This window comes from Streptopelia decaocto (assembly GCF_964273445.1).
Source record: "Streptopelia decaocto genome assembly, chromosome: 9".
Classification (NCBI taxonomy): Eukaryota; Metazoa; Chordata; class Aves; order Columbiformes; family Columbidae; genus Streptopelia; species Streptopelia decaocto.
In genome coordinates this window covers 16,074,749-16,097,421 of record NC_138664.1, presented here as the reverse complement: position 1 = coordinate 16,097,421, position 22,673 = coordinate 16,074,749, and the positions used below count along the sequence as shown (strand labels likewise).

At 37.2% G+C, this 22,673-nt stretch overlaps 1 protein-coding gene across 15 annotated transcripts in view; it reads left to right on the top strand.

The window, feature by feature from the left end:
- OTUD7A (OTU deubiquitinase 7A) overlaps positions 1-22,673 on the top strand; it is a 118,315-nt gene that overhangs the window by 84,780 nt on the left and 10,862 nt on the right. For 14 of the 15 annotated variants that reach the window (XM_082061336.1, XM_082061335.1, XM_082061332.1 and 11 more), the window contains 5 exons: positions 5,446-5,547; positions 7,055-7,182; positions 8,244-8,356; positions 15,725-15,852; positions 17,702-17,851. In XM_082061336.1, coding sequence (XP_081917462.1) covers positions 5,446-5,547; positions 7,055-7,182; positions 8,244-8,356; positions 15,725-15,852; positions 17,702-17,851 — 621 coding nt within the window. The remainder of the gene's footprint in view (positions 1-5,445; positions 5,548-7,054; positions 7,183-8,243; positions 8,357-15,724; positions 15,853-17,701; positions 17,852-22,673) is intronic. The other variant, XM_082061337.1, reaches the window with a different exon arrangement.

Here is a 22,673-nt window from a genome sequence, read left to right as displayed (position 1 = left end):
CTCTATTGAAGACTTTTAGACATTCAGTTTCCTTTTATTTCCTGTCTATTTTAGACATATTTTTGTCTGAAATGCAGAGAGTGACTTAATAGGAAAGTCCCTTAGCACTAGACATTTTACTGTCTCCTACCAACAGGGCCCGGTTTGACTGTGGTTTGGTCAATGACATAAAGGAAATTGACAGATAAGGTGCATTCCCAACCAGGGGCCTAAAATGTTTTAAACCAAACCAAACCCCATGAAGGACAGTAGCTTCTGTAGCTGAGGCTGGGGATATTTTAGGCGGAAGAGAGAGAGGTGGATGCTCGGGTTTAAGGGCATGAATTTCAAGAGAAAGGAAGAAAACCTGCTGATTAGGCAAAAGGAGTACGAACTTTGCTGGGAGCATAAAGCAGCTTACTACTCACAAAGCACAGACTGGGAGAGCAAAATTACTTTTAACAGACTGTCGCACGTGTTGTCTGAAGTGACGGTGTGAGCTGGAGGTCTATAAAACCCTGTAAGGTTTTTCTGTTCTCTTTTATATGCTTAGGTGCTTGCTACCATTACATCTGTGTGTGGAAGGATGTTCAGGTTACATCCTACCTGTATAGAAACTCAAAGCAAAATTCCTGATTTACTCAGAAATGCTGTGTGAGGTTATAAATGACAGGCCCAGATAAAGGCAGAATTATTTACTTCCTCTCTGCTGCTGCACTGTATCCTCTACTCAGTGTGTGACTGCTTTCTGAATATTTCTCTTAGAGCATAGAATTCAGCCCATTCATAAAGGCATTTTGGGTTTTGTGCATCTGATAAACTCAGCTGTTCATTATTGCCCGAACTGGACTGATGAGTTCAATAACATAGACAGAAGAATGGCTGGTTTTACACAGTGTTTTTAATGAAAAGAAAGAAAAGTTTCTATTGCAGTGCTGAAATATAATTCAATGCAAAAATTGAAAGTAAACTTGTATGAAGCTACAAGGATATTGCTTTCCTACACTTTTCTTTCTGTGTTCAGGTGTTTTATATGAAGCATTTTATACAGCTACAGGTAAAATAAATGATAACCCCTTGTTAAGTCTGGGTTTCACATCTCCAAACACAAGTCCACCAAAATTCTGGAGAAGTTTGATTTTAAACTATTAAAAATTAAGCTTCATTAAAGAAAAATTGATGCCTTTTCAATTTGTAGAAACATTTTCTTATCCTAGATTTTTTAGCAGATTTCCACACAGTACATGCAGGGTGCTGGGATAGCAACCATTATATTTACAAGAGAGCTGCATTAATTTCCTGATTTCCAAGCTTTGAAATGCATGCTTGTGTAATTCAGTTCTAATATGAATGACAAATATTTTATCACAGAGTAGGAAGAAATGCAATAATGTCATAGAAAACCATCTGTCTCAGCTTATGAAAGAAACAAGAGAAGAAAACTGGTAATCCTGGGTTTGCAGTTCCCTGCAGGTAACTGAACTCAGTATCAGTTATCTGCAGCCAGTAGGCCTCACCGTATATTTCTGTGCTATCTTATTTTATGATCTTTGATCTGCATTCTAGTCAGTAGCTTCTGTGACAGTCTGTGTTGCTTATGCATTGGGCTAAAAGAGAAGCGTTTACTTGATTGCTCATTTTTACTTATTTCTACATGCACAGCTCAACATTACATTTCAAGGACATCACTAAATATGAATAGCCTTGCAGATGCTGCTGCGAAGCTGATTTCATCATCTAGACTAATACAGAGAGCTCCTACAAAGAAGGTCCTTTCTTTGAAATACAGAAAATGTATTGGTGAACACTGTAATAATTCACTTTTTTAAAAAAGTAAGCAGTCACTGAATGATAAAAATAAGCCCATGTAGAAAATCCGTTCTTGTAATTTTCTTTGAGTCAATAGTTGCAAATACACATTCATTGTATGAAAGGACTAAAACTAAAATGAAACAAACAAATCTTCTTGGCTACTCATTTAAGAAACATGTAAAGCACAGAAGCAGCTCTCTGAAATCTGGATTTGAGGTTCCTGCATCCCTCACTAACTGCCTGACTGTTCTGTGTGGGCAGAGTGATCTCTGTTGACTTAACTGCTCAGTCCTGTGCACGTCCCAGAGCAGTTATTGCTGTTGGATTCCAGGGGGGAGTTGGTGAGTGTTTAGAGTGAACCTTTGCTTTTGAGAATATATGGAGTGTCTAGAATTAGACTTCCTTTGCAGTTGAAAATGTTTTGTGACTTGCTTGTCTTGGGGGATGGATGAGAGGTGGATTTCTGGGAATACAATGTACTGGAGAAATGAAAGAAAGGCTTGTTTTAGCCTAGTTTTTCCAGGAAACTGAGCTTGTATCACCAAGCTCTCTCTTAGTATTGTACCGCTGTTTATTTTTTAAATTTAACTCTGCCAACTTCAAACGTATTTGTGAGTAAGGTTTTACAGGTTTCATGATAATAAGCAGATAGCTTACTTTTAGTATTTCCATAGGAGAAAAACTTGCAACATGAATATTGTTTATTAAATGCTACAGAATCCACATGGGAAAGACCTCCAGAATGCCCAACCACAAATAAAAGCCATCAGAACTCTTACCTGTGTAACCACATGTACAACTAACACAGGAAACCGGACTTTGTGTCCCACTCAGTGAGATGTCTGCTCTGTCAGTGGTTTTGAGGACTTGACCTAAGACTGGTTTTAAAATACTTATTTCCTTTTCCTCAGATACTGACTTTTTCAACCTAACAGTTGCATAAGGCCGTCTTCTATCCATGCCTACAGTTGTAGTGGGTTTACAACAGGGTAGCTTTTGATGTTTGCATCTTGTTCTAGGGGTCATCAGATACTATATTTTAATGTAGCAATGTTGTCTGTTTTCTAAAGTGTTCAAAACTTCCTCTGAGATTCAACATACCTTCTTTGCATGGAATACAAGATATTTACCTGGTTCTGTATCAGAACAATTGATTCTTGTTAGCCACTCCAAGTAGGGGAGCACGGGGAGACAATATATGGTTTGTAATGCGTGAAATCTGATACACACTGAGTAGTGCAGGACTGGGATAATACCAGAACACACAAATAGTTGGCAGTCATTAGGCATGAGGGATACTGGAGTCTGTCGACATTTCTTTGGAGTTTGCCCCTGAGGTGTTAAATATCATGCGAAGAATAGTGTGTGCTTGTGTCTGTCTCTCTGATTGTGTTGTGGATAGGACTTTAAATCTTGATTGAAAATGAGAATAAAATTTTAGTGTACTGGAATATGGCTATATTAATTCTCAGAGTATTTTTGCTGTAAAACAACAGATACATTTCTTGAAATAATGTTTTTGGAGATTAAATAGATTTTGTGAGAAAATAAGAAACGAGATCAAGTAGACCAACAGGGGGAGAGTGAGACATGGGTCTAGTTTGTCCATAAATATTGTCTTATCAAAACAGACAGAAATAAGCCTGAGGAAGAACTGTTTCCAGTTTTCATTTAAGCTCCGCTTTCCTGTTGTTTCCCTAAAGGGATCCACTATAACCAGTAAATTGAAAAATGAAAATGCATTGCTTTTTTCCTTATAATCCAGTGCATTTCTGCTGATTTTTAGTGAGCCATAAGCTTTGTGATGTTAACCAAGCCCACAAACATTTTTTTGCATAAACTACTTGAGAGCAGAATACTTTTGTAGAAGGCTCCTGTTATTGAAAAGATTCATAAACACCAGACTTTGACATTTATTACCAATAGCTGGTAGTTAATCTGCAAAACAATACTACTTATTATTCCCTTAAATCCTAAAGTCTGTTTTAGGTCTTGTAACTGTACTTTAAGCAGCACCTTGGTGTAACTTATTACTGAATACGATACCACCAAAACAATCTGCAAAAAACAGGTTGCAAGTTGTTATTTCACAGCCCACAGACACAGGAGTTGCTAAAAACAATAACTTGTTATTTCAGATTTATCTTTCCCAAAGGCTGTCCAATAGCAGTTTAAATTAAGCTTCTTTAATGCAAATTTAATTTAGAACTCTATGAGCCTCATCTGAGATGTTGGGCATTTACAAGCTAGCTGCTAAAATCATATGAGGATTACCAAGTCTTCATAATTATTGATCTTATATGCATCTTTACCTTTACAGTATAGTAACTCTTAAGCCATACTGAATAGTTGAAATTTAATTAAATAGTTCTTAGTTCCCAGAACAAGTAATTGGGGCTGCATGTTAAAATATCGTGATACTGTTTTTGCACAATACGTATTACCTGCCATTACAAATACACTTCAGTATAATTTTGTAATGAAAATATATTAATGGAGAAGAGGGTTTTTTCAGTGCTTGGACTTATTTCTGGTTTGGAGTTTTAACCTTAAATGCAAGACAGACTGTACAATATAGATACTATTTCCTCTCAGCTTGCAAGTAAAGTCTGCAGAAGAGGACAAACAAAGAAATGGAGTCACCACAGGCTGCCCATTGCATTATTCATTCAATTATTCCATTGTGCATTACCCACAGACTTTCCAAAAGTCTCAGGAAATACAGCAGCTCTACTCATCATTGTTAATCATCTGCTCTTCATTATCCCCAAAGATGTTATACAATTAGCCAAATTTCTAATCTAAAGAATGTTCAGGTGACTATTTAACCTGGACTGAACACTCCAGGAAGCCACCACACGGCACCCTGTGTGCCAGGATTTATGTGCTTCCAGTGCTGGCTTAGGCACTGGTACTCTTCACGACTTTATTTGCTTCACGTAGATACATCAAATATCCGTCCTCTTGTCACTCTTTTTCATAATGCTTTCCCTGTTTTATAGTCTATAAAACATGCTTCATGATGGACAAGTGGTTCTCTAAATGTTCTCAGAGATGCTATCCTAGGTCTTAGGCTATGCATTTGGTCTCATTTTAATTCTTTGGTAGTGTAGCTGTTGTTTTTAGTAGGTCTAATCATGACTTACAGTATGGTAAATGAGAATCTGCTGTTGAAACAATCCACCTGGTTGAAACAACAGTTCTTTGCTTAACAAACTTACCAGTAACGTATTTGGATTAACGTATACATATTACATATTGTCTTTTGAGACTTCATTACTGTAGTGTAATCTGTCATATCTGTGTACGGGAGGCCAATGTCGATTATGTTTTGGAACTGATACTAAGACTTGTAATGGCATTTAGGCAATGACCTCTTTGGAAATCCATCCTCAAATGCAACATATGAGAATGGAAGATGCAAATTAATTAAAGGTGCTCCGTTCTTATTCCAAATACATTTAGAGAATAGTTACATTTATCTGCATCTTATTTCTAGTCTTTTAAGTTTTGACTTCTGACATTAAGTTTATTTGGCAGAAAGGACATTAATAATTAACCTTCAACATTCCACATCATTGCTGAATGCCTGTACACAGCATGTATCTTGCTTTAGTATCCCCTCCACCATTTTTATAGATGCTTATTTTTCAGGACGACTGAACTGGTGGTCCACGGTGTGTACAAGCTGCAAACGTCTTCTTCCCTTGGCTACAACAGGTGATGGAAACTGCCTCTTGCATGCTGCATCTTTAGGTAAGGGAGAGTGTGTACATGAAACCTTCTGCCAAAAATATTGACTGCTTTTCTCTGTCACCCGCAAAAGCTCAGAAACACGTGGGATGCAAAGACTGTCATTAAAAGCCTGGTTCTGGAGCAATATATTATTCTAGTTTTGCTTGAGTATTGTTTGCTTTTGCCATGTTTGACGGATGAAGGTAAAAGATTTATCAAATTATAAAATAAGTATAATTGCAACAATATCAAAAACCATATATCATAAACACCAGTGATTTGTATTTTCCTCACCCAGCCAAATCTAACAGCTCTGGAACAGGCAAATCCCAGGTGCTTCTGCAGGATTGTCCTCATTGTGAGCAAGGAATCGCATTAGTTCTCTGGCTTTTGTTAAACAGTTGTCTTGCTGTCTTCAAGAATGCAGTATGTAGCTTTTATCTCTTTTGGTTCCTGGTGGTGCTTAAGTGTATGGGAAACAGAGTTTGGGTGAATTAAAATAATTTCCAATTGATTAATTAATTGTTAATACAAAATTTTTGAAGTCTTTCTTCATTCAAATAAATAGAAACCTGTGAAGCTTAAAGTTTTTGATATGCCTTCTGTATCCTAACCTGTTATAAGAAAACTTGTTATTGTTGTAGTTGCTGAAACCTTCCACCAATAGAACTCTAAAGGTGACTTTTTAAAAATCTGGGATTTAAAATATTTTTAAGAGTCTCTTCTTTGAGAAAGACATAGTAAGAAAAAAGCTTTTGCTGTTTCCAAGGATCCTTTTATATTTGTTCACTTCATTTTTAATTAGGAGGAACTGTATATTTTGTCCAGCAAATGTTTGGAGTATTTTGACTTGCAGAGTCTTAAATAGACATTTAATGCCAACAGCTGACAATGTTAATTGAAAGGTGGCTGTCTATGGGCACGTCTTGGTGAGAGCTCTGCTCTCTTCTCTTGCAAATTACTCTTCTCAACTGCATGAAGATGTTTTATTATCTTAAAATGAGCTTGAAAGCCTGTGGCTGGTTGTATTTTTAGACTTCCAATGATCTTAAATGCTCATCTCTTTACTTGGATGTTGAAGCCAAAGGCAGTTTACCATCATGCTGTGTAAGAGTTCGAGGCCTTTGGGTATTGGTATCATATGCAATTCACAGCAGTGCCAGCAGTTGTCATTAGCATCCTTGTGGCTGCAAGCTCTGTTGGCAGCCACAGCTGAAATCGACCTGTGCGTGGAATATGCCATCGCTTGCAGCAAAGTTGAAGTTGTCTACAAGCAAATACTGAAACCAGTCAAATCCTTAGTCATTCCTTCAAGTATAAATTTTGTTAGAATTGCCTCTTGTTGCTTATTAGCTTATCTATATTGAGTGTTTCTTTAGGAAACCTCAAGAATAATGAGTGAATTATTTGCAAAGGAGACTCTTAAATAACGTACAAGCATTCCTTCTTTTGTTAATAGAGCAATATTAATTACTTTCTGTTTGGCTGTAGCTTTTTTATAGCTGAATGTCATTTTGTGCTGCTTTAGGGATGTGGGGATTTCATGACCGGGACCTTGTTTTACGCAAAGCCCTCTATACTATGATGAGAAGTGGAGCTGAAAGGGAAGCACTGAAAAGAAGATGGAGATGGCAACAGACCCAGCAGAATAAGGAGGTTTGTGTGGCCTAAGGACAGTCTTGTGAATACCATTTAGGGTCAAATGTGTTCTTCTGAAGTTTGGTGTGAAAGTATTAATTGCTGTCAAATTCCTTGTGCTTCCATTTTACTTGTATTTAGAATTTTTGTATCAGAATGAAAATGTGTTTGTAGCTTTGTGGGCATAAATATGTACAGTTTTGTGCCTACAAAGGTCTAAGATGGATTTGGAACGTGTAGAAAATTTTGGGCTGCAAAATTAAATGCATAATTTAGCTATCACAGGCATTATAAAATGAATGAATGAAATCTACAAAAGAAAGAAAACCCCAATTAGGAAAGATTCCGCAGAATGGTACAGTTCTTAGATCTGTGACCAAATATTGAGTGGATGTTTCTTAATTAAAATCATCTGTAGATTTGGTTTGACTTTTGATTAAAAGCTGTATTATCTTCTGAAGATGTCTGTGCCTGAAGAGTGGCTAGAAAAGCCCATTTCAGGAGTAATCCTGAATGCAATCCAGTGAATATGCTTAAATGTTTGTGACTTATTTGTAATCTGCTTTTTGTTGGCAGCAGACAGTGAGAACACAGCTGAGCTGTGACTGACTCAGCTGCTTCAGGCTACCTGGAAACACAGGAACACAGAAGCACTCCTGTACCCTTTCTGCCCTTTAAAAGAGGGAGAAAGCATTGCCTGTCAGCCAAGGGGCATTCGTAGTAGTTCTGTGTATTGAGGAAGAAAGCAAACCTCCAGAAATGGGCAGTAAAGCATGTGACTGTGGTTGCAAGGAATTCACATGGGCATGAGTAACTGGATCTGCAATAGTGGAGCACTGTGTGAGCAGCAGCAGACCCTCAGCTAGAAATGTAATCCAGCATGCTGTTAGAGGTTTGGGTCTTTTCTATTCAGGTGAAAGAATATTAATTTATTTAAAAATGTCGAACCATTAATGGTCCAGGATATTAAACCATATCATGTATGAAGCTCAGAGAAAGTAAGTTGTAAATAATACTAAAGATCTCTGCTTCCATTTTGTACCAGCACAATCGTAAAGGTATTTCATTCTCTCCCATAGTCAGGTTTGGTGTATACAGAAGAAGAATGGGAACGGGAGTGGAATGAACTGCTTAAACTGGCATCAAGTGAGCCTCGTACACATTTCAGCAAAAACGGAGGCACTGGTGGTGGGTAAGTTCAGAGTATGACAGAATCTTTGAGTTTTTGTTCTCAGTAGGAAAGCAATATAGTACAGATGAAGGAAGATCTTTATAGGACCGTCAAACTGCTTTTTCAACTGGTTGTGATTTTTTTGCATGGTAGACTATAAGTATCTAAACACCCTCTTACAATATTTATCATTTTTATTAAATTTCTTTATAGAGTTACCACAGGAAATTGGGGTTAATTTGCATCTGAAAGAGTCTGGATTTCATAAATCCTGATTTCTTCGTTTCTGGAACAAGCATGTTGGCAGTAGCATTTCTCTTCAAGATGAAGTGCCTCGTCTACTGAAGATATGTAACTTTTTGTTTGAGGAAGACTTAGCACATAAGTATAGGAGCAGTTACATTTATAGAGTCCTAAAATTACATTTGGCCCTTTGAAGGCAACCATGAGGCTGGTGTGGCCCCAGTGAAAATGAGTTTGATACCCCTGCCTTAGCAGAAAGAGCCACTGCTCAGATATTTTCACTAAAACAGGGAGAGAATATTACTGTAATCTTCCTGTGTGTCATTAGAGTTTTATTTAAGGCAGAAAACCAGAACATTTAAACAGGATCTACATGATATCGTCTAATAGCAGTCGAGAAGAATGTAGTTTGTGCCCAGATATCACCTTTTCTGTGGTTTGGTACAGCTTTAATGCCATCTTCTCATATTCATACATTCATTTCAGTCCTTTTTTGCTTTGTAGTTCAAACAGAAAATCTTCAGAGAGATCTTTTTTGAGGGCAAGTCATCAAGTACCTTTTCACATTTTCTACTTTAAAAATGCTGTTAAACTGAACCATACAGTGGGGAAAAAAGTAACGTTTTTGGTATTAAAGATTAAATATTTGGATGCAGTGTCTTTGTCAGCAGAATAAGTAGAATATCAGGTTATACTTTGTAGTCTCATGAAACTCTTCTGAAAAATCACTATGCTACTTTAATCTTTGAACACTTACAGAAAACTTTAAATAAAAATGATTATAATTAATATTGCACTGATAGAAACAGTTGCCCTTTAAGCATTTATTAAACCCATGTGACATAAATAGTACTCTTGAACACAAGAATTATTAGAAGATTGTAGGGGGTTTTATTTCATATTAAACTGATTCACCCTCATCATAGTAAAGTTTAATGTTGCTGGAAGGTTCTGCATAGGGTATGGCTGTATTTCTACAAACCACACCAGATTATTTTCTTATCTAGTTTCATATCTGTCTATCTAGATGAATTCTGTGAGATTATGGCTGATTGCAGCTTCTTTGATTACACTCTGCAAAGCTGCAATGTTTGCCACTTACTACCCAATACTAACAGGCACGCAAGGAAGGAGTATGTTTTCTTGAAGACCAACTTAGTGTGTTTGTTTAATCTTTGTATAATACTCAATTAGTAGCATTTTAGTCAATTAACGTATTATAAACAGTACCACAAAATTTGATGGTCGCAGGGAAAAACCCAGTACTGTCTACTTTACTGCCAGCATGCATTTAGATGCGTAGAACCTATTGGAAAAAGTGGGTAGTGACATATTTGTGAAAAAGTTTGGGATGAAATAGTATCTACAACATGTAAATACCCCTGATGCACATAAAGAATCTGCTTTAAATAGCTGGTATGATAAACCATCCCTCACTTTCAGTGCAGTTCTTCTCAAAGTAGAGGATTATTGACCAGCCTTAAGAATTCAGAAGCTTTAGTTTTTGTGTGAAGTGTTTATCACTAAAAATATTTAGTGGTGGTTTACTCGGTGCTTAGCTACTGGTTCCCCTAGAGAAAACTGCATGTGGTGATAAGTAAATTGACAAAATAGGGCATGCAACACAATGAGAATAATACAAACTTTAGCATATATTCTCTGGGCTTTGAAAGAATATTATCATTTCCTTTTAACCCTGTGATGTCAAGGGTAGGTAATTCTACCAATGCAGGAAGAAATTGTTCAGAAAATTGTCAGCCATAATGTGTCATTTCCTCCTATTTTGAGGCTAAAAAATTAGACTGGTTTTCATTTTACTCTGTAGTTTGTTTCCTCTTTTTGTAGGTATTTTCTTGTTAATACACTTTAGTCTTCTAATGGCAGTTCAATTCATATTTCTATTAAATCTGGCCATTCACCAGCAATTTTCTCTGGCCTTATTCTGTCTGTGTCGTGTACTATGCATCTTCAGTATACACCAGTCAGAGATGTCCTCAAGCGTTGCATTTGTCAGCCAATCAACCATCTTTACCTTTAGATCCCAGATACTTAATCAGGGATATCACTATTACATAAAGAATCCATTTAAATTGGTTTAAATGTTCTCATCATGGTTTGCATTTATCTTTTTGCCAATCAAAATAAAGTAAGTATAAATAGACAACAGTTAATTTTTCTTGTAAAATAGTGAAGGGGGAATCAGGCAAGAAACTTAGCCCATTAAACATGTGAATTTGTAATTCTCTTTACAATCACTCCAAAGACAGAATGAATGTGACAGAATGAATTAATTTCTCAGTTTGATGTACTCATGTTCAAAATAGAGCCCTTGAGAAGGAAAAGGAATATCAAAATAGTATTTTAGAGATGGGGTATATAATGTTCTCTAGTTAGGTACTGTATTAAGAAAGCTTGCAAATTAGTCTTTGAACTGGAGATGAGGAATTTCTCCTTTGGTGTCAGAATTAGCTAAAGCATCAGAAGCTGTTTCTGCTTCAAAAGAACTCAGTGACAAGCCTAATTCTGGAATTATGCTGCCTCATTCACCTGCAAGTTCCTTTTAGGTATTTTTCAGAGTGAACTACATGTAAAGGAGATCAGCAATTATCACTGAATCTCCAAAGATTTCATCTTTGAGAGCACTCTCATTCTGAGGCTTATAAGTTGGGGGGAAAAAAATGAAGATAAAGGGAACACAGAAGAATCTGGCTCTTAAGTTCTTGTTTCCAACATGTAAAATCCTTCAAGGACTAAAGCAGGGCAAACTAATTAACTATGAATCGGATTCTTGTTGCTAAACAGATTTGCACATCTTTCTGTAAATGGAAAAAATAAATTTCAGCTTAACATAATGTTTTCATTTATACCCACTTAGGAACAAGGATACTGATACCCACAAGGAACCAAGGATACTGAATTAAAGCAACTGCTTTAAAAACAAAGAGAATGTCTTCAACGCTCTGTTTTGGTTTTGTGTTGTGTTTTTTTAAGAACCTAACTATTGCAATCCTGCTAAGGAGAAAATTCCAACCCATTCCTTCATTTTGCAGACCATTGTCAGTCAGAGATTTCCAACCCCGTTCTAGTGCTGGATTGAATATCACTGCTGTTATTCACTTCTTGAAGCCTAGTAGTGCTGAAAACTAGGTGTCGTGTCGTGGTGAGAGCTAATACACTTTTTGAAAGTGGATGGTATTCTTCTTTAGAATTAACTGTCACCCTGTAGCTGGCCGTTTCTTATGCTGTTGGTATTAGCTTATGAATAAGTCAAGTGGTTTTTAGATGGGGAAGAAGGGAGAGAATGTTGCTGTATTCTTCCTGTGTACCATTAGAGTTTAAGACAAGAAAGCAGAATATGTAAACAGGATATACCTCTCATATGCATGTAATCCCTGAGGTTTCGGACTTGGTTATGTATTCAGAGTATTTCAGCATACAATTCTTCACACAAAACTGCGGCATCTATCAAAGACCCTCATCTTGTAGAGAATGTCTTTAGATCATTTAACAAAGACATTGCTTTAAAATAATTTTTATTTGATGGGTTTGTCCATTGTAGGAGTGCTGTTCCTTTTTAACTGTTCCGTATATGGGTGCAGACAGAAAAAGGTTCATTATAACAGTATATCCTTATTAGCTGAAATTTCTGATGCCTAATAAATCTTTTCATCTGGCTTATTCTCAGTTAATGTAAATTGTACTTAAGTCAGACACATTCCGGAAATAATCGAATTGCTGTGGTGATTCAAAGATGCCAGTTAAGACAGTTCTTTCAATCTGAAAACAGTGGCTATCCCACAGACTCCAGAAAAGAGAATAAATTCAAGGCAAAGGAGGGATCAGACTTTTGTCATATTAAAATAAAGAACTAGTACCTACATAGTGATTGGGTTTTCCGTATTTAAGATGTTTTTGTTGAATTCAGAATGTTTCCTATTTGACAGATGGTTGCATCTCATATGCCACAGAAGATGTTTTACGTAAAAGCGTGTGTTCCCACATAAGTAAATACAAAATAACATTCAACCCAAATTAATCTAGGAAAAGCTGATTTAGGTTTTCTCATTTATTATGTGCCTTGAAAAGAGCTTCCTATATATTGTTTTTGCCCGAGAGGAAAAAAGTTTTGGTATTTTTAAAGACTAAGAAATAAAAATCAGTATTCGAAGTGTTCACATTCTGTATCTCCTTTAGTCAATGCAGTATACCAGGTTTTTTTCCTGAAGAAAAGAAGAAAAATGCCACACTACTGTGCAGTTTTTTGTGTTTGAAGCTCTTTGCTAAAATACTGTGTAAGGAAATCAGCTGATAGGTTCCTGCATCTACCTACAGCAGAAATTTGTACTTAGTAGTGAGCTGCAGCTGTGGTGGATGTTGGTTGTAATTTGGGGATTCTTAAGCAGGGAAATAAGAGGTTTCAGAAGCAGAATGGTGGCAGATTGAGATACGACATCATGTTTCATTCTGGTCTCATGCTTGTACCTAATCACCAGGTTGAAGGACTTGATACTTGTCATGTTGTTTGAGTACATTTCAAGTGTCTGCAGGCACTGATTTCTTACTCTTTGCGAGTCCTGAAACTTCATCTAAACTTGGAATTGCTCTTACAAGTCTGTGGAACCAACTGAGAACCTGGAGCGTATGTATGGGAAAGAAAAGCAAGGTTACAATAGGGAGCTGGTTAGAAGGAAATCTAAGAGGTGAAAACAGATCTTGCTCAGAATTTACAGGCAAAAGAGAAGAACAGAGCACAGACAGCCAGGTGAAACAGCAGGGTAAGTGATTTTCCCATCAAAGCTTTTTGAAGATTTTTCTTCTTTACTGGCTGCAGTACAAATTGGATTTTTCCGTTGGAGAGAGAATCTCTTTGGAGTGTTGAATAGGTGTCACCCTTGTTTAGATTCAATTGGTTAAATAGGTTAAGCAGGTTACTGCACTGCAGATTTATATACTTTTACATATGTGGATTTAATTATTTAAAAATTAACTTTACCTGAACGGATAAATCAATTTTATTTTCTTAATTTTCCTTTGCTTCCATTTTACACTGATAAAATTATTTTGCCCACAATTTTCATAGCCATGTAGTTAGGATAAATAAAGGTTCATGGAAAAAAAAATAAGTGGATCAAAGGATGTGACAGGTTGCTATGGATACTTGTTAATGATGATTTTTCATTCTCATTAATTTTTAGGAAGATTCATACTGAATCCTTAGCAGCAGCACTGAAATAATATAAGATAGTCCGCATGAATTAATGGCAATGATGAAATAGAATTGAACATTGGAGAGGTTTCCCAGAGAGGCTGTGAAGTCTTCCCCTTGGAGATACTCCAAAGCTGGCTGACATGGTCCTGGGCAATTGGCTCTAGGTGTCCATGCTTGAACAGGGGCGGTGGACAAGGTGACCTCCAGAGGTCCCTACCAACCTCAACCGCTCTGTGATTCTGTGAAAATGAGCAATGGAAAACACATGTGCAATAGAAGAGAAGGATTTGAAATGTGTGAATATGATAATAGTGAATTGGGCAACTTGGTGATGTGATAGTGAAGAGTAAAAAAGCTCAGTGGAATTTTGGACTTTGTGTGCAGTCAGGCTGGACATCAGCTGGCCAAAGGGATAAAGGTCCTTCTGATACTGTTGCATCTGGAATGTGCAATTGTGTTTGTCCATTCATATATGAATAAAAATGTTTTTTGAAATTTGTATGTGTTGGGAAAATAAGAGTAATGTAGTTAGATGAACAGGATAGCACAGGTATATTTTAAGGAATTTTAATGACTTTAGTCCATAAATTATATTCTAAGGATTTGCCTCTCTATATGTGGCAGTTTAATGCTATTGATTCGTGTTCTTAAATTTGAATTTCTGACACTTGATGTTATTGAGAGTAGATGTATATGCTGCAGATAAATCTGACAGGGATTGGTTCCCTTGGTGCTTTATAACTCTTCAGTACTGACATGAAAAAAATTGCAAGTCTTGCTCTATGTTCTGTACACATTTTTGGCTTTCCTAAATGTCTTGTCTTTATGTTCTTCCAGGTAGTAGTAATTATGTAATCTAACACGAGTTTTCTCTGATATTCCTGTCACAACCAGTTCTCTTTTTGTAATAGACATCCTGTTGTTCAGCTTTTCTTTGTCTTCTGTCATTGCTTATGCCTCTCAGACATCAGATTATGAATAAAACAGAAACTGCCCAAATCATCCCACATATGTCTTGGATGGCTCAGTTTGGTTTTGGTTTTTTATTCATATAGTGTACACTCCTCTTTGTCAAATTCTTTCAGTAGGTAATTTATTCATTTTGGCCGCCTTTCAAAGTCAAGACTAATTATCATGGTTTTGACACAAACCACCTTACCGTCAGCATATTACTATTTAATACCCATGTTTTGGAGAACTAGATGTTGAAAGGTATTTTCACCAAATACAGATAATGAATTTAACACTTTATTTTTCCAATATGTATATTCATAACGGTATCAACAATTTGAAAGGAAGAAATAACTCTTTAAAGTTACTGTAGAGGCAGTGAAGGTGAAATGCTTAGACTTCTGATTTTAGATGTCTGAAAGCAGGTGACATTCATCTCGTTGGAAAATCTAATAGGAAAACCCCTCCTCATCTTAAAAAAATATGTTTTGGTAATAAGAAAAACTTGACACCTTTGTAAGTTCAATTCCTCCTACTCAAGCTGGTATCAGTGTTTCCTACATTACCAAGGTAAACTCACCTGTATTTTGTTTAGAGGAACTAGAACACTTAGCTCTCATTCTAGAGTGTATGTGCCAAGGGTGTTACATGAAATGATGTTTGTGACAAAAGCAGATTTACACCAGGAGCTTGGCTAAGAATTATATTTTGTACTCCCGCTAGGCTACCAAAGAGTATCAGACAGTAAATGAATTTTGCAGACTAAACTAGTGTGGAGTCTGCAAGGGAAAACATTTCATTTCCAAAAATGTATTCTCCTTTCCAATTTCTCATGTTACCTATTTCAATAATCAGAACATGTGTTTCAGAAAAGAGGGAATATGAGTGACAAGAAAGAAGAAATAGCTGCTGCGATGCGTCGTTTCACTAAAATCTCAATGGTTGCTTCAAGTTGGTTCAAAAAGTTTCAATGCTGTGTCTTCCAGAGTCGATAATTCAGAAGATCCTGTGTATGAGAGCTTAGAAGAGTTCCATGTTTTTGTCTTAGCCCATATTTTGAGAAGACCTATTGTTGTAGTAGCAGACACAATGTTACGAGACTCAGGGGGAGAAGGTAAGAGTTTTTCATTAGGAATTTATGCACCTATGGAAATTGAATCAGTTGTAAACTATGACAAACAAAAGAGGCAGCTGTAGCTTATCAGAGTGTTATGGGATAGCTGCAGCTTTTATCTGGGAAAAAACAAGTAAAAATAGAAGGGAGGAGCAGAATGATAATCCATTTCTATTACATAAAAGTAAAACATACAGGATAATTATGTAAGTCTCACTGAAAATCTGTTTATCCTAGATATTTACAATTAACATAATAACCTCCGAATTACAGAACACAATACATTTCTTTCTGGTCTAGGTTAACAAGGTTCTAATTTTACTGTATTATTTTGGTAACCCATAAAACTCTGCCTAAATCAATCTAATCCGACTTTGAAAAATTGAATTTTGAATATGTATATCTTGTCTTTTTTTTTTTTACTAACTCCTTTGCAGCCTCTCATTCTAAAGTTTCCAGAATGTTTTATTCAGTTTGCACATGTAGCACAAATATGTCAGATCCCTGTGCGAAGGCAGCTGGAGAGCTGGCTGGGCAGGACTTGGATGAGTAAATTAATCTCTCTCACTTTTTACCATGAACTAATGGAATACTAATTAATGATAGTATGCTACTTAACTAAAGGAGCATGCTTGGGTCATTTAAGGGGGATGTTAAACACCTGCTGGAGTTTACAGAAATTAACTTCCACAGGAAAATGCTGGGTAATTTCAGTTTCCATTCAAAGGGTGAACCACAAGTAACGGTTGTATGATTGCTGTCTGCTCTCACAGACTCCATCACTGTTGCTTCATTTCCCCATAACCTTTCCTAGCCCAAATTATCCTCCCCCACAATTTCTTCTCCTTGACCCAATCTTATTCTGTCACAATGATCCCAGTGTTTTTCTCACTGCTGGATCAGAATGATCCAGTTACCCCAGTTTGTTGTGTGTACAAAGTACAGGTTTTCAAAAAGACTAATAACTTGGTCAGGTTTGGAGAGACTCATCAAAATGTAGATTTATGCCTCAAAAACAATACCGTTCATTGTCTCAAAGTCTGGACACAGCAGACCTCTTCAAAGAAAAGGTCTCTAGTAGAAATGGCATTGTTTGGGTTTACTTCTTCCCTATGCTCATTTTTGAAATATTTCAGCAATAAGGATTCATATTTTCACAGCAAAGGAAAAATAATTGGTCAGAAGCAAGTATGTTGGGAGAACTTTTCTGCCTGAATTTGCTGTTTCCCATAATTATGTATATACACTTGTAGAGTCTTTTAAAAGAAAGAGCTTTCCCCTTAGAGATGCAGCATCCCATTCAAACTGTACTTGTAGAATTTTCTTAATCTTTCCTTATCATTATTATATATACATTCATACATATGTGATGTGTGTGATGATGTGTGTATGGACTATAAACATATTTGGAGTGTTTCTTATACAAATTCGTTAATGCAAGGCATGAGCAGAGCATGTTACCAAGTGAACCGATATTGTATTTACTGCTGATTATTAGAAAATATTCTTCTGCCTAGCAGTATTACAGGAAGGTGCAAATCTGCATACATATGTGTTAGTTGTCAAGATTTTCTTATAAGACCTTAATATCTTTACTAGTCAACAATTAGATCAAGGAAAACATACATAGAAGCACAATGTTTTCCTCATTTTTCTTAGTATATTTTCTGACACTTTTATAATGAAACTTTACCTGTTGTTATGACTGTTTTCTGCACTGATTACTCCACTTTATGCTGTTCCCCTGGAGCTCTGAAAATGTTGCAGCACAATTGATACATACAGTAGAACCAACATTGTCTGTTCTTTGACATAGTTAAGAAAACAAAAATCTCTGTTTTCTTTGCAGCATTTGCACCGATACCATTTGGAGGAATTTATTTGCCACTTGAAGTTCTACCTAACAGATGCCATTGCTCACCTCTTGTGCTAGCCTATGATCAGGCCCATTTCTCTGCTCTTGTTTCCATGGAACAAAAAGATCAACAGAGAGAACAAGGTATGCTATCAACACAGTAGCCCAAGGGTATATGTTGAATACAATGCACAAAGTACTTTCTTCTACCTCTAGGTGTATTTATCAGAAAGAAAACGATATCCACCAAGTTCTGTTGCTGCCCTTTTAGAAGCCTGCGTGGTCTAATCACAAGGCTGGGAGCCAGGAACTCTTCAGTCTTAATCCTCGTGCTGTCACTGTCTGTCTTTGCCACTTAAACCTTTTCTGTCAGTTCCATATGTGTAAATAGGTATATTCATAGTTACCTACTGTGCTTCTGGGTTCTTGAAGGCCTTTGTTAATTTGGGTTAGTGAAGTGTTTAGAAGATTAAGTGTGAGCCAGATTACTGCTGAAAACTCATGTAATGGAAAAGTCTCTCTCCTAGTGCACTCAATGCGCTTTTCTCATTTAAAAGCATTTAGTTGAAATGTTTTTATCTTATCATCTTGCTGTCTTCTGTTTTACTTCGGAACAGTGACAACAAAACCTGACCAGATATTTCTGTGTCAAGTTTGAGCTTCCTGGATATGGGATTAGGAGTGACAAGAGCTTCAGGACTGGATTTGTTCCTGCATCAGTAGCCTAGGAGCTGCCTAAAACTGCCCTTATTTGAGAGACCTATTTGCTTAGTAACAGAAAGCTGTGAGATGAACCCCTATCTGTCTGCTCCTTTTGTGGGGAGGGGAAAAGTGTTTTGCCAAAAATTTGGTGAGGCTTTAAAAAAATTCAGTGGAGTGTTGCTGTTAGGTACAAGTCCTCCTGTTTCTGGTTGGTTTGTTTTGTTGTGGTTTTTTGGTTGTTGGGGTTTGTTTGTTTGTTTGTTTGGGGTTTGTTGGTTGGTTGGTTTTGTTGGGTTTTTTTCTTTTTTCTCATGACACTGCAGGGGTATTTTAAATCCTTTATGCATGCATATACCTGTAAAGTAAACATGAAATGTGTGCTGGTTATTGAGTGTGAATTTCCTTTAGTCCTCCTTCCTAGACAGTAGTTTAGAGACAACTAAATATCCTTCATTTAATTCCCTAACCCTGTGTGCATTTAATCTGATTTTAGATGTGTTGGCCATTTTCCATGCTTATGAGACAGCCAGTATGCTGCAGCTGTGCAAAGTAGAGAGAGAGTCATCCATTAAAACGATGCAAAGGAGGAAATAAACTCTTGAACAACAGATTTTGTTGTAGACATCTTCATGCAAGAATTTGACGTCCAGTTAAGTCATCCTTCGTGGAAGGAGAGGAGAGGTTTTACATGAGGTTGTGTGAGATGGGGAACACTCTAGAAAGTGGTTTTGGCAAACTTTGTGCTGGTGAAGAGGAGACTGAATCATAAGACAGTAATGGGAAAAAAAAAAGGTTGATCTATATGTCAGATATTCAATGGTGAAATCTGTCCAATCCAGGTATTCAGCCTTCAGTGGCATGTAGCTGTTTCAAGGTTTTGTAGGTAGGTGCTTGGCAATAGTTCTGGCCTTTGCGTTATACGGTGGGACATTGCAGCTGCCTTCCAGGCCTCAATTTGTAGAAGAGCAGCCTCCAGGAAAATGCTTTTCACACAGGAACCATTTCCAAAGCAGAACGCTGAGGTATGATGTGAAATACCTTGTGAGAAACAAAAGTCTGCAAAGCAAATTCATACCATTTTAATGCAATAATGTGGAATGAATACGACGGAGTTTTGGAGAGCCTTTTAAAGGACACTGTTTCACTGTTGGTGGTTACTGATGCGTTGCAGCCAGGGCTGTGATGTCAGCATTGCTATTAAGTTAGCAGCTCCTGCATGTATGTCTGTGTTACAAATTGTAGACTTGCCTTGTAGAATGTACCTCCATGTCTTTAGTCTTGATCCTTTTTAGGTCTGAGTTCTGTTGCTGGTGAAACAAGACAGTTTCTGGAGTAGGCAGAGTCCATTTCTTCCTTCCTAACAATTGGGACCAGAACAGTATCAGTAGACTGACAGTAACCTCATTTATTTCAGGCATGAAATAAATGCTTGCCTTCATACAGTACTTCATTATCACAGGTCTTACAAGAGCCTATGTGCATAAATAACCTGATTGAATGCAGAGAACTTAACTATCTCTGCCATAACATTGCAGATAAGATAACTGCCACCCACCAAACCTGTGAAACCAGGTGAAATACAAGGGCTGTTGAATCAAACTAGTATTTGTTTTGTATGATCCATTTTTATGTGTTTTACTCCAGGGCCTTGAATACACCGTCTTCAATTCTGTGGAGCAGCAGAGAGCACTGGGCATTAATTCTGGGATGAAGGGAATGCTTTAGGTTTCAGCTGCCAAGCTGGTTGCTGTTAGAGCCTGCAGCAGTCGAACAGCTAACACAGCATTGCTATTGTTCTTCAAATGCTGTGACAGGAAATAGGTTGGCACAAGGATGCTCTAATAATGCCTGGTTTTTGTACCTTGTCAGCATAGAGATGTTGGCAGCTTTGGCACAGAGAGAGCCACAATTGTTAAGAGTTACAAAACAATGGCACAGGTACCACAGTATGTGGCCAGATTTTGAACCATCAGAATGTAGCTGAGAGCTTAGAGCTACAGCTTCTTAAAAGGAGCATCTCTGATAGCCAGGCTGTTCGTAACTTGCAGTATTCATAGTCTAACCTTGTAACCAGATGTCAAGAGCAGCATCTGAAGCTCTCTGAACTACTGCATGTACGTACATACGTTAAAGCTGCTGAGAAGCTGTCTTGTAGAGGAGACAGAATATCCTATATTTGTGAAATATGTATGGTCAAATACATGCTGATTTGAATGCCTGAGTTCTGCTTTGGCATATAGTTGTTCATCACATTATTTTGAGCACTACTATAAATGCATCTGAAGAGAGAAAACATACTAACATCCTCTTGTCTGGAGAGGATTTAAAAGATGTTTTGACATGTCTTCTCTCTACCAGCTGGCAATTCTGATGGTCACCAAAGTCTCTCTTGTTTTGAAATCCACAACATCTGATTAAAAGCCTATAAATACTATACTTATGGAGATGTTTTGTATCTTTGTTTATAGAAAATAAGGACCATTTCTCAGCTGCCCCTAGGACTGCTTCACTGAACTCAGAGCTTTGCACACTCCCGTGCTTTGGCCGCCAGTCAGCAGTGACGTGCCTGCCCACAATCCCTTGGCAGTGACAAGTGTGAGAGGTGTGGCAGTGGTTTTTGACAGCAATATGTCAGTATCTCTGTCAGCATTTTATTTTACCAGTATTTTCAGAAATAGTTAAAGTGTTCTTCTTTATAAAAGATTTATAAAGACACGTGAAGCATGAAGATGAGTGCTGGGAAGCACTGTGACTTCACAGCACAGAAGGGAACGTGCCCAGCTGAGAGATGGCATGAAAGTCCTCACTGTGTGTCTTGAAACTGCCACGGGCTAAACAGCCGCTGTTCTTTTTGGCGTATCCCATCTGTTGGCATTAGGATTTGTAGACTGTGTTTCAAACAGTGTGGTTTCAGCTAGAGCATCCAAAACCAAGTGTAACCAAACTACCGCACCAAAGCTGTGAACTCTGATGTGGCTGAGTGTCAGGAAGGTGCCACAAGCTGTGGGGTTTGCTTTCAAAATGAATGTGATGGATCCTGCTGACAGGCCTAACATTAAAAAACTTCTCTGTCTAGAATGTGGGGAAATCCTATGAGAAACCCCAGCTATCAAACAGAATTCCCTGAGAGAAGAAATCTCTTGCAGTAAAGAGAGAATTTTAAAACGCTGTTACTTTAGGAGATACTTTTTGTGTGAAGATGGCAGTGCTTCATACCAGAATATCCCGTAGGAGGAGTACTCATTCAACTTTGAGTTGAAAAATAATAGTTAATAAATTTCTGTGTGAAGATGGAGACTGTACATGTCATAATGTGTAGATCAGTTAAGACAACAGTGACATGCTATAGAAAATCAGCTCTAAGGTTTGTTTTGTTCTTAGATACTAAGATTTTAACAAAATTATCACTGAACATTGTTAATAGGAATATTTTCAGTATCAGTAGAAACAGCCAGCTTTAAAAAGGATTCCTTTAAATTTGTCTGTGAAAATGATTATTTATTGAACTACCCAAAACCTAGTTAGTTTCAAGTTGTCCTTAGAAAAGAAACTCAAGTTGACTTTTGGAGCTTTACATCCCAAAGAGACTGATTCACCTTTCTGACAGTTCTTTGGTCCAGGCTTCCCAGTATCACCTGCCTCAGGATGACAGTCCCAGTTCTGTGCCAGGCTGTACCTGTAAGCTCAGCTGCTACCAGACTGAGTTTGACTCTCTGCTACTTTTTCCACATTGAGTTTCTTTAAGGAGCTAAATTTTCTTATAATATTAATTTCTGTGCTTGCATCTTACAGCAGTATGTGCAACTCAAGTTGATTAATCTCCAGCTGTTATATACTACATTTGCAGTTAATACGTAAAAAATATTTCAATAATTACCTACTATAAGCAGTAGGGGGCAACATTTCCATGAAATTTGTAGAGGTTTGACCTTTTAATTTCCAGTCTGCAAAGATGAATATATATATATACTTTCTGCAGTTGTTGTCAAACTGTCTGAACCAAATACTGCTTTCACTGTGTTCATCTACAATGCAGATTAAATTTCCTGCATTCTGCTAGGTGGAGAACAATATTTAACCAAAAATGCTGTACCTTTGTTTTGAGAACATGTTTTCTGAACTGCAGAAAAGATCATAAACAGCAAATAAACAAGTGCAATCAGTTTTCAGTAATTCAGTGCCATGATGTTTGGGTGATTTCTCCAGGTTTCGTTGGTGCTTGGCTTTGCTGGTATGAATACCAGGGCAAAGTCCTCCAGGGTTC